The sequence below is a fragment of the Schistocerca cancellata genome, chromosome 6 (assembly GCF_023864275.1).
Source record: "Schistocerca cancellata isolate TAMUIC-IGC-003103 chromosome 6, iqSchCanc2.1, whole genome shotgun sequence".
NCBI classification, from domain to species: Eukaryota; Metazoa; Arthropoda; class Insecta; order Orthoptera; family Acrididae; genus Schistocerca; species Schistocerca cancellata.
Genome location: NC_064631.1, coordinates 264,992,526 through 265,005,421, shown reverse-complemented (window position 1 = coordinate 265,005,421; position 12,896 = coordinate 264,992,526). Strand labels below are relative to the sequence as shown.

At 40.3% G+C, this 12,896-nt stretch overlaps 1 protein-coding gene across 2 annotated transcripts in view; it reads right to left on the bottom strand.

Annotated features, from left to right (window-relative positions):
• Positions 1-761: 761 nt before the first annotated feature.
• Positions 762-12,896, bottom strand: part of LOC126191038 (allergen Tha p 1-like) — a 69,872-nt gene continuing 57,737 nt past the window's right edge. Inside the window, exons 1-2 of one of the 2 annotated variants that reach the window (XM_049931746.1) lie at positions 5,419-5,640; positions 762-1,068 (exon numbers count right to left, since the gene is read on the bottom strand). In XM_049931746.1, the coding sequence (XP_049787703.1) occupies positions 878-1,068; positions 5,419-5,599 (372 nt within the window). In that variant the 5' untranslated portion in view covers positions 5,600-5,640 and the 3' untranslated portion in view covers positions 762-877. Of the gene's footprint in view, positions 1,069-5,418; positions 5,641-12,896 lie in introns of those variants that run through there. The other variant, XM_049931747.1, reaches the window with a different exon arrangement.

Sequence of the window (12,896 nt, the reverse complement as noted above, 5' to 3'; positions counted from 1 at the left end):
GTTAATAATGAAATCTACTTCCTCATGTATTCAGCGCCCATATACCCCAGTAGCCCCTTATTAGAGATTAAGTAGCTACCAGCTTACCGTCATCGACACAAGAGTCTCACATATGTAGTACCCTAGCTGCTCCTGCTATTTGCCTCTGGAAGAAGATGCCCTTCACTCTGCACACAGTTCAATCACCTGTTGCATTCAAGAAAAATATAAAACACTTCCTTTCGTAAGCATATCTTTTCCCCTAAAAAGTAATGCGTATGGCTAGATTATCCCCGTCGTACAGTTAAACAAATACCTCCATTTTCTCTCATTTCTGCTTCTTTCTCTTTTCGTTTCTCAGTAAGGCACGGCCATTTTTTCCCCACTCTTTGTTACCTGTACCTCTACCATGTCCCCCTTTCACTTGCTCTCCCACCCCTCTCTCACGTCCATTTGACTTTGAATCTACCTGATTGTGACCTGCCTGTGTTTTTCTGTCTTTCATGAACCACTATGACTCAAGTGTATTTACCATAGCTAATCCTGTATTCCATTTTTTATTTTATAATTGCTTGTAGATATTGTTTCCTGTTTTAGTATAAAGTCCCTTTATAACATCCTTATCGTTATATGAAACAATGTAAAACATCGCTGGATGAGTAAATGAATGAAATATCCGCAGAAACGTAAGTACTCTGGGACAAAAAGTTTGGTCGTGTTTCTTTTAAAGTAAACGTCCCCGATTATTTGGTTTCTCCTTAATGTGAAAAACAAAAAAAGGATTTCCATTTCTTATTATTTATTTATTAAATAAAAGGAACAAACTGCATTGGAAAAATATTACATGAGATACTGATTTGCAGATATCACAGTGGTGGAGACTAGTAGCTCCAGGGGGTTAGGCGGAGACCCTCTTGAGCTCCTCGCCGTACTTCTGCCTGTAGGTTCCGGTGGGGTCGTACTTGCTCTCCAGCGGCGTCCACAGGTCGGGCTTCTCCTTGATAAGAAACCTGATTACTTTCTCGGCGCCGGCCTTCTGCTTCTCGTTACACTTGGCGCACTCATTGGTCAGCGCATCAGGGACGGCAGCTGTCAACAGACAGGTTACGCAATCAGAAAGGTGAAGAGATCAAAAATACTTATCCTAAATATACTTAATAATTCAATATTGTGTGACTCCTAGTATTTCGTTTTGAAGCTACATCAGTGCTCTGTGTTTCTATTTGACCACATGTGGTCCAGTGGCCACCATTCCAGGCTTCCGTACAGAAGAGCAATCGGAAATTTATTTGGTTCGTTTTTCTGCAGATGTGTATATACCTCTGAATATTTTCATACCTTTCAATAGTGGAGAAAAAATGGTGATTAGGGGCATTATACCACATAGTGAGTTGATAAATGTGCTAATATGATATGCAGAACCCAAAATCATGAGTTATTTAACAGAGAGGCACTTTCGGCCTGATGTAGAAAGTAATAAGAAGGAATGGACCATGATTATTCTATAGTCGTGTGGGAGGTAAGGTTGCTGCGACAAATTGAATAAGAGCGGGAATATGTGACTCCAGTGTCTTCTTTATTGTCTATGGCAACAATACGATCTGAATTTTCCATTCTTCAGGCCTTTACGTTTTGCCATGTTTCACATACAGCACTGTGGAACAGCTTGTCATTAACCACTTTACTTGGGTAGTTCAGAATAGTTAGCCTGCTGGACATGGTACACTAAGCGGTAATAAGTCAATCAAGCAGGATGTGTCACACATTTTACACAAAACGAGAGTGAAAGAGAGAGAGAGAGTGAAAACGTAATTGGTAGTGCGAGGGAAAAAGATAGAAAGAGGGGCCGGCCGCGGTGGTCTAGCGGTTCTGGCGCTGCAGTCCGGAACCGCGGGACTGCTACGGTCGCAGGTTCGAATCCTGCCTCGGGCATGGGTGTGTGTGATGTTCTTAGGTTAGTTAGGTTTAAGTAGTTCTAAGTTCTAGGGGACTTATGACCTAAGATGTTGAGTCCCATAGTGCTCAGAGCCATTTGAACCATTTTTTAGAGAGAGGGGGCAGAGATTGGGTAGAGCGGAGGGAGGAGAGAGGGACGGTGAGAGTTACGTAGAAACAACAAGTCACAGCATGAAAGCGCTGTTTCGGTCATGTAAACTAATCCATTCGTAGGTGCTTACTCTTTAACCAGGGTGAACGATATACGCCACCCAATCTCTCATCTGACAGCGAAATAAGCGAGATCTGTTGCCTGTTTATTGGTTCACAGCCCAGCCGTCCACGTAACTATTTCGTTGGACGCGAACTTTCAGCTAAACAGAGAGGAAGAAACGAGGGTATCAGAAATGCTATGTGCATCTTGGAATGGAGTCCCATATTACGAAAAGAGAACTTAGGGTTAATTTTACAGTAGAAACGGATTTGAATTGTTGAGTAGATTATCGAGATGTGGAAAATATTGGCTCAAGATACAAGAGATGGAGGCTGGCATCGAACAAGTCTTTTATTTTATTTATTTATTTATCATTTAAAGTTGACAGTCTTCACAGATTTATAACCAAACATCCAACTCTGGTGAAGTAAATCCGACACAAACAATAGTAATCCTTGAGCCATTGCTAACTGAAGATGGAAGTTCAGTTACGGAAGAAGGGAGAACAGATCTGGCAGATTACTGATAAAAGTTACAGTTGTTGCAAACGCGGGAAGCATATAAATATCGGGCTTTCGAATTCGCGATTTTTCACACTACTACATGACATGCTTATATGTAACAGGTGATGCACTAGCAACGTGACCTTTTCAAATGTTTCCAAGAAATCAAGGTTCGTAGTTTTACGACCATTCGAATCCCACAGGAGAGTGTCAGCACTAGGGCAGTAGTGACTGTGCAGTTGGTGAACGCAGCTTACTAGACGTTTGATTGTACTATGTTAGAGTACATTTTGTTCCAAATTTCCTGCCAAGCAGTTGTACTAAAACTAATCATGTTTTTTGAAGAGCAACAAAAATTATAATAATAACAATGCTAATATGAACGTAGGCGCTGTGTGGCACTGTTCGCTCGTATACCCCCCGGGACAGATTCAGCCGCCTGTCGGAAAGGTTTTTTTCTCCACTTACACTAGCCCCTTTCAGTGCAGGTGAAAAGAAGTTGTGTCGTATGTGTGTCGATAGAGGTAGGTGAGTGTAACGGATGCATGTATTGTGTTATGATACGTTTGTGTCTCATGGGGATGATGATGAGGAAAGGAGCAGGGTGAAATTTTGTGCCAGTACGAACTCTACCCATCTGGAATAGCATCAAGGAGGCAGCCAGTCTAACATCCCCATCCTATGAACGGATCACCATAAGCAGTGTCACATGCCCTCATTTCAGGAGACAATGAAACGAGCTTTGCAGTTTAAGCCAGAACATTGTCGGAAAAGCCGGTTATGAAGAAATTTATGCTACCCGTCCTCCTCTGCATGAACATTTCATTCACCACTAGATTTTCAACCGGCTACATCTACCACACAGGTGTGTCATAGAGCTAATGTTAGTCATATATTCGATGTGAGATATAGGAGGGGCGTTTGAAAAGCCCGTGCTGAGTCAGAGAGATGGCTCCACCGGCGCGTATCGAGGTCATGTTTAGTTAGTAGCATCTTTGGAAAGACGGCACACCAAGTTTCAGCCATATTGGTGTATTTCTTTGTGTTTGGCATTCGTGTGAATCAAGGAAGTCGAGTGACTGTCAAAAAATGGACGAAAAAGAATTTCGTGTGATTAAACATTATTTTATGAAAGGCAACACACCTCAGTAGACAAAAGAGAAGCTTGACAAACATTACAGTGGGTCTGCGCCTTCGATTAGAACAGTTTATGAGTGGTTTCAAAATTTTCTGAGTGGCCATATGGGCACAAGTGATGCTGAACTTTGTGGACGCCCAATGGAGGTTAAGACTACACAAATCATTGCTAAAATCCATGATATGGTGATGGATGACAGAAGAATTATGGTGCCTGAGATTGCTAGTGCTGAGGGCATCTCGAATGAATGGCTACATAATATTTTGCATAAAAATTGGACATGAGAAAGCTATCCACAAGATAGGTTCCGCGACTGCTCATGCTTGACCAAAAACGGAATCATGTGAATTGTTGCAAGGATGGTTTGCAGCTGTTCCGAAAGAATCCGCAGGACTTTAAGCGTCATTTAGTCACAGTGGATGGAACATGTATACATTACTATACTCCTGAGACCAAACAACAATCTGAACAATGGGTTACCAAGGGAGAATCTGCACCAAAATATGCGAAGACAATTCCTTAGGCCGGAAAGGTTATGACGACTGTCTTTTGGGATTCGCGAGGGATAATCCTCATCAACTATCTGGAAAAGGGTAAAACAATTATAGATACATATTATTAATCGTTACTGGACCGTTCCAAAACCGAGCTGCAAGTAAAACGCTGGAGATTTGACCGCAAAAGGTCCTTTTCCATCACGAGAATGTACCAGCACACACCTCAGCAGTTGTGCTCGCGAAATTAATGGAAATAGGATTCCAACTCGTTTCACATGCCCCTTGTTCTCCAGACTTGGCTCCCTCGTACTATTGTTTGTTCTTCAATTTGAGGTAATGGCTGGTGGGGCAATGATTTTATACAAACGATGAGGTGATTATAGAAACTAATAGCTATTTTGCTGACTTGGAAAATTCCTATTATTCAGAAGGGATCAACACATTAGAACAAGGTTGTACGAAGTGTATAAGTCTAAAACGAGACTATGTCGAAAAATAAAAAAAGTTTACCCCAAACATGTAGGGTAGTTTTTATTTTTGCACGGACTTTTCAAATGCCCCTCGTAACAGGAAATCCAGGTTAAACGAATTGAAGTTATACCAGGCTATAAATGCTTCAAATAATCTGCACTATTTTTATATTGATTTTGGGGCATCAATAGAAAGTAGATGTGGTCCCCTCTTATGTAAAGGCGACAGGATTAGCTGCTGCAGTACTCTACCAGCCTTCTTAGAATATTAGAAAAGATGGAGTTGTCAGACGACAGATGGTAAACACGAGTACGCTCTTTCGTTTCTTCACAGGCAAAAGATATATTTACTGTGTTTGTGAAGTAGGATCGTTACCAGGTACTTCCACAGCGACTGAAGAAATGTGATACCAGTGTGTCTGTTGACGGATTACAAAAAAATAATGGTATTCGAAGGCAACTGGGTCAGGCATCTGCACAGCTGACTTAGCCTTGACAGTCTCGTAAGGAGCTGAACCCGGATTTCTCGAAAATGCCTTACAAGTGCATTGTAGTAGAGCAGAAACCATTTAAGTATGTACTACAGTGGTACTAATGTAAAATCGGCGAGCCGTTTGATGTACGCTTCCTAATGTACGACAGTAAAGGGAGAACCATACTGACTAGCCAGCACTGCACTCACCCTTGAGCTCCTTCCCGTCAGGGGTGCAGGAGGCGTCGCTGTCGGAGAGGAGGCACTCGTGGTACTTCTTGAGCAGGCGGTCATTGTGCAGGATGTCGTCCAGGTCGATGTTGTCGTACTTGGTGGTGTACGCGGCGGCAGCTGCCACCAGGCAGACCAGCAAGAGAGTGTATTTCTGCATCGTGACTTCGGCAATGTGCTGCTGCTGCGGCGTCTGGGGTGTGATCTGCCGGCCTCAGACTCCGCTGCATTATATATACATACGTTCGCCGGCACGCCTGACGTCACGGCCAGTGTCTAAGCTGGCACCGGGCAGCGGACGCTGACCTTGACCGGTCCACGCACCTCGCCGTTTCTGAGAAGAGCCAGTTGCTCTCAGGGGCACTCTTGACCGTTCGCTGTAATGCAGTTTCCATGATGCGTTACTGGAAATTCCTTCTTATTTTACTGTATCTGCACAAGTAAACACTTGCCACGCCAATAACGTCAGGAAAAATATTGCCGTCAATGTAACCTGGAAAATTTTGTAACATGAATTATGTTTATTTGGGAGTCTTAGCACCGCCGGTTTTTCTGGACTGTAAGTCATCAATAAGCACATATACGACCTAGAAAATATGCTTGTAGGCTCTTGTTCAAACAGTGTTTTAAACAAATGAAACTTGATGTGTGTCCTGAATTGGGTCAGTTTTAGAATCTGTAGTGTTGCCTAGGAAATCTCATGCATGTCATGTGGTACTAGAATAATCTACAGAAGAACGAAAACAGAAATCCGCAGTACACTGCCAGAAGATCGGTTGGGTTAGTAAAATAACTTGAGACTATCCATTATGACATAATGTTTTTTTTTCGTTACATTGGTCCATGTAAAGAAATCCTTCCCATGATTTCAGGCAGAACGGCCGAAGCGTGCAGTCAGTACACGTTGGTCTTCATATATTCTTTGCTCTGTAGCGATAGTGAACGATCTCTCGGGAATTATGTTGTTGTTTTCAGTTCGATTCACCTATAACCGTACACCTGATAGTTTTACTGTATCTTTGTGAAACACAACGTGTAATGCAAAAGGAAGAGGAACAGGGTATTAGTGTCTCTAAATTAGTCAGACCTGATATACATATTTGACACAGTGTCATGTAGCGGGACTAGGGAATTGGCCGCGCTACACTCGTTCCCTCAGATATAAATTATACCGTCGCAGCTGTATGAGCGCTCGACGGCAGAGAAAATATTTATAAGAAAATGAAGGTACAACAATTGTAAGTCTTTTGTTTTCTACCCGCTCTTGTCTCTTGAGAACGGAAGCGTAACTTCACTTTTCCCTAGTCTTGGTATGATTAAGACGTAAAAACTTATTGATTTGCAGACATAGCTTGTACGAAATTTGGAGGATGGAAGCAGCCGTAAAATACATTACATTCAATATCAAGATGGTATTCATTTGTAGAAATTAGTAATTCCTGGACGATGAAATTTACCGCAACATTTTGGAGCAGCTACGACTTTTTCATGCAGAAATGAAGCAGGAGATTGTTGGAGAACAAGACCTGATCGCCGCACGAGAGAAGACACATTAACTTGGTAATGTATGTACTCTTATGTACGCCACTTCCCCTGTTAATCACATTTTATTATTCTCTGTTCTCTATCAAATAATTTTTGTAGTGGAAATTGGTTTGATTTTTGCTCAGAGACGCCACAAGGACTACCCCAACAATAGCTTTTCCCAATCACGGAGTCCGATGGCTTTTCTGTAATACGAAGTCCGATTTGCATTTCAATTTTCCCTTTTTCACGGTCATTAACGATTTTAAAACCCCCTTTTTATTCACCATTTCTTCCCACATTTGCAACCTTTTCTTTTCTTCTCTTTTTCTTTTATATTAACAACTACAGGCAGTCTCTCCGCATTGTCTGAAAGTTTTATTATTCTTGAAGAATCAAGTTTGTCAAGATCGCTAGTAATTCGTTTTATTACTAAGGTCGGGCTCGACCGAACTAAGCTGTGGTATCCGATGATGACAGTGTAATCTTTCGAAACCGGACATACTACTAAAAATAATTGCTAGCAATCTTCGATAACGGTATTTTTCAGGAATGATATAATCAGACAAGTAATGGGGTTACTCTTAAAAGTGTACTCACGTTCTGAATGAACTTCTTGAAACTGTAACTATTTAGCTCATACAGGGACGGTTCTAACACGTGTGCATTTTGTGGGTATAGGCAGGTAGTCAATCTCTATATGCAAACTTGTATTATATGCCCTTAGAGAATAATATAAATGTGATCATTTTCTTTCCGCAACTGTGATCAATAAAGCAAAGGTGAACCTGACAACCTTAAGATTTTGCAATAATTTTATGCTGTTTCCAGTTAGCGTAAAAACATCCTCATACAAAATGTACTGCACATAGCGTAAAATGGTTCAGCGCTAAATATTTGTCAGTTGTGTTACTTCTGGTTTAAGGAAAGGACCACAGGAGTGTAGCATGAATGTTGTCATCTATAAGTTTTGCTACTTCACATAAACTGTTTGCCATGCTGCTTTGAAACACCTCGCCAGAAAGAAAGTGATGTAGCTGATTGTTGCATGTCTAATACAGTGACTCGTGTCGGCTGCGTATCACGCAAAATCTCCTATCTTTAAATCATTCTCGCAACCTGGCAATGCATTCAGTAAATAATATAATGGTTACTTTATGGACACACATAACAGTCCCACGATCATACGAACAGGTTGTTCTAGCGTCAGTGCAGAAGGTTAAAATATTAAGATCGTTCATTCAGGTACTTGTATTTGATGAAATGAATACTTCTTTTCGTGTAGCTTTTTACTAACAGTAAAATATTTTTTAGTGGTAATTAAATTATCGTCTAATATGTTTCGCGGCTGAAGGGTTATACACCGAAAATTCTATAGTAATGAGTTGTATATCTGGGCGTTTATGTCTGCTGTGGTAAGTAGGATAAAGAGGATAGTTGCGTATGTCATCAATTTTAATATGTCTAATATGAAAGTCCATCTTTAGTAGCTAGTATCCAAAACTCTCAGTAACCTCTCTCCCGAATTCAATATTTTGCAACAGCTTCCTAAAGAAAGCAGGATGCTCTGCAGAATTTGGAAGAGAGCCAAAATCTCAAACCCAACTTCCCAGTGAAAGGATCCAGTAAAATATACGCTGTAGTAAGGGAAGACTCAAGATCGGCCCTGTATGTGAAAAATGCGGGTGTATTGTTAAAAGTAGATAGCTGCAAATGGAAATTTTCCAATATCCGGAGTCCAGGGATGAAACGGGAGGTTATACACTGGCAGCGATTCAAAGGGCGACCTTAGTCCTTAATAGCTCAGACGAAAGCGAAAAACAAAACAAAACAAAAAAACAGAATGTGTTACCCATATCACTGACATCACACAAAGTTTTCAGCGATCCAGAATCCTAAAATATGCAGAGACAGTGAGAGAGAGAGTATCAATATGACTGAAGACAATTAAATTTACCGAAATATGTAATTCTCTACCAGGATGACGAGGGTGTAGTCGAGTATTGTAACAGATTATTCTAAGAACCAGTGCACCCTGAACGGAGGTTAGATAATAAGGCAGACGTGTCCGGTAGGTCTAAGTGCGCACTTTGAACGGCGGTGTTGAACCTCACAATAGGACTAATTGATCGAATGCAGTGCTGAACTATCACACAGCATTGCATTTAATGTAACGTTACCTGACAAAAAAATGCGAAATACTCAAGAAGGGTAGCAGGTAACAAAATGACGTTATTTCTGCGACTATAAAATCTAGTCAAATTTACGAAGAACTTGTCAGTAAGAGCCAAGTTCTGGTCTTCGGTTGGGAAGGAAAGCCGTTCTGTCTTACTCAGAGAGATGATGGTTCTTGATGTCGTGGATACTGGTACTGGTATGAAGTTGTCATCCAATGTGGTCCCACACATGTTCTTTCGGGGACAATTATGGGAATATTGATGGCCAGAGAGTTCCACAAAATCACGCAGACTGATCATAGAGGCAGCTTCCACGAGGGTAGGTCTACAAATGCTAGAAACGTAGGTCTGCCTTTCCTTAATCTTTCTTCTAAGATAAGTCGTAGGGTCAGTATTGCCTCACGTGTTGCAGCATTTCTACGGAATCCAAACTGATCTTCCCCGAGGTCGGCTTCTACCAGTTTTTCCATTCGTCTGTAAAGAATTCGCGTTAGTATTTTGCAGCTTTGACTTATTAAACTGATAGTTCGGTAATTTTCACATCTGTCAGCACCTGCTTTCTTTGGGATTAGAATTGTTATATTCTTCTTGAAGTCCGAGGGAATTTCGCCTGTCTCATACATCTTGCTCACCAGATGGTTGAATTTTGTCAGGACTGGCTCTCCCAAGGCTGTCGGTAGTTCTGATGGAATGTTGTCTACTCCCGGGGCCTTGTTTCGACTTTGGTCTTTCAGTGCTCTGTCAAACTCTTCGCGCAGTATCATATCTCCCATTTCATCTTCATCTACCTCCAATTACATTTCCATAATATTGTCCTGAAGACGCTATAATACTTCAAAAATCAACATCCTCTCAAGACTCTAATATGGCATCGGCTTGAATGGTGGAACTTATGATTCGAGATATCATATTATCTACGTTTGAACATTAATTTGCAAACCGGGCATAAAGAACTACTGTTATCAAGTTTCGCGAAAGCTTATAAGCCCGTAGCGAACTCGTGTAGAATATTTGGTTCATTGTTTCAGATAAATGGAGTTGCTCCGGTACCGAGTGGTGCAGACGCTGTGTGTGGCAGTGAAGAAGACAAATATCCTTCGAACACCACTGCTTCAATTATAAGCGAGGGCCGCTTCTACAATCCGGCGTGCTGCTCCATCGATATTCGGAAATCTCAGTTACAGATCGGAGCTGTCGCGATCGACCGACGCCGACCTGTGCCCACCAGACTTGAACCACCATCCGCATCGCACCGACACACGCACACACACACACACACACACACACACACACACATCCAGTCCTAAATCGTGTCACTGTCACATCAAACCGCTCCAGTAATCTGGACACAATACGATTCGAGAAGCTGGCGAAATAGAGACGCACTATTAGACCGCTTTCAAATTGTGTCAGATGCTGATAACGCTGTCTCTTATGTGTACGCAACATCTTCGTATCCTACACAGTGATAATCAGCATATGGTGCTGTTCACGTCCTGTACGAACAACATTAGTGCTCTGTTGTGGCCGTTGAAATGCTGCCCCAAGTGTTAGTGGATTTCATGACTGTGTGTTTTCGCGCAGTAGCACTGAGACGATTTTATCGCTGACAATACACACTGTGATTACAATGAAATTAGTATCTCTGTAATATGATTATCTATGTAATTTAAGCGAATAAGGACTCTCAATTTTTTTGTTCTTTCTTTTCCATAGGAGCCATTGTCTGTTACTGTCATAAAACTAATTGCTTGCTCTATGTTACGTAGAGATTTTGTTATTTGTGCTCATTTTGCCCAACTATTTAATTTCATTGCATTTTTTACTACGACTAATCATACCTTTTCTTCTCAGCTTTTTTTCATGAATTTGATAATTAAATGAGGTTTACTTTGTTTGGGTATCTCTGTTAGTGAATGATCGCTTATTGACGGCACCAATCAGTGTAATACGTTTGGTTTGCTTTAAGAACAGAACGTGCATCTAAAATTTCACTTTGCACAAAATGAAGTCCGGTAACTTTTAGTCGTAAATCACGTCCCAAAATTATACCCGCCAACAGACAATCCCAGTGGAGGAGACTAGCTAAAAAGTATCAATCATTAATTATTATGGTGGTATTATCTGGGAAAATCGCATTCAGATTTCAATATTTAAATTTTTTTACATAATTTTTCAAGTACGTAATTTTCTTTCTTTAACTGACAACTCATTTAGCCAAACATAATTTTAATTTGATTCAGACTTGCATTTAAGTTCAAACATTGTAAAACCTAAATGATATAAAATTAAATACTAGTTTCCAAATCCAATAATAATAACTAACAACAAAAAGCCACCATTAAATCCTTCTATATGTCTGAGATTACTGCAGCTTTAATCATTTGCACATCTACTACGGGCTTCACTTTTTTTTTTTTTGGTCAATCAGTATAGAATAAATCGAACTTCTGGACCTAACAACATTTCCAACAGAACTAAAAGACTTCTGCTTTTCGCCAGCGAGAGATTTTAGCCACTACCGTCTTATAAGACACTAGCACTACATGAACATTTGTTAAAAGATGAGAAAACATCACATTGTACAGAGGAGATGCTGCAGTAAATTCACTGGTTATTTTGAGAGCTATCTCATCATCGTTTTAAGTCACTTGCCAGATTGAAGAGAAATTCTACCCATGTTCGTTTTCAGTTTTCTCCAGAACCTTTAATTTCAAATCTTCATATGCATCACATCGAGTCATTTCAAGAAGGAAAGAACAAATCGAAGGATAATTTCTTAAGCACCTTTTACTTAAATTGCTATGATTTACTTTTTTACATTTTTATGATTTCACGCTCGCGAGTCGTTCATTTTATATTAAACTGATAAGTTAATTTCTTTCCGCATCCGATTCAAATTAATAACGTCTGGAGAGGGAATCGAAGACATGCGCGAAAAAACGGGGTAACCCAAAATATTCAGATATGGAGAAAAATGGGGTTGTGTAAATGAGGTTGGTAAAAAACATCAGACTATTTTATTCTTAATTTCTTTAACTGAAATCTATACAATATGATCCAGTTATTGTTTCTGATCTATTCTGTCATATCCTTTATACCGTAAGGTGACATGAAAAATAATACTTAATAAAGAAGAACTATAATATGTGAAGATTTGTTTTTGTTTTGTACATTATCGAACATCCACAGACACAAATTACCATTAAATACATCGAAAAGTCCTGTAAAAGGAAAAGTTGGTCATAACACAACACGTATGTCTCAATTACAGCGAGACTATGGCCACTATCATAGTCTGATGTAGCAGAAAAAGGCATCCGTTGATGAAAGCAATGACCATAACAGAATTATAAGTTTCTGAAAATTCGGAGTCCGTTTTTAGATTTTCATTGGCAGTACTAGCCTATTTAACATGGAAGTTCAGGTTTTCTTCTAGTTCTTTGGTTTCCTGACAGTTTTCTCACATGAAATTTGCGTCTTAAGGTGATAACAGACTTCGCAGGTGCCACTACGTGGTTTTGCAAAGCCAGTATTGAAGAAGTGATAAAATATTTTATAATACATACCAACGCTAAGATGTACCTTGTTGCTGTCTTTGTGCTTATCTTGATAAAGACTGTACATCAAGCTAATGCTTCGATCTGCACACAGATACATCATGTTGGTATTCTTTTTCCTGAACTACTGACAGGACTGCGTTGGAGAACTATTTACTCGTACATGATTCCATACAAATTCCTGGTTTTCCTCGCC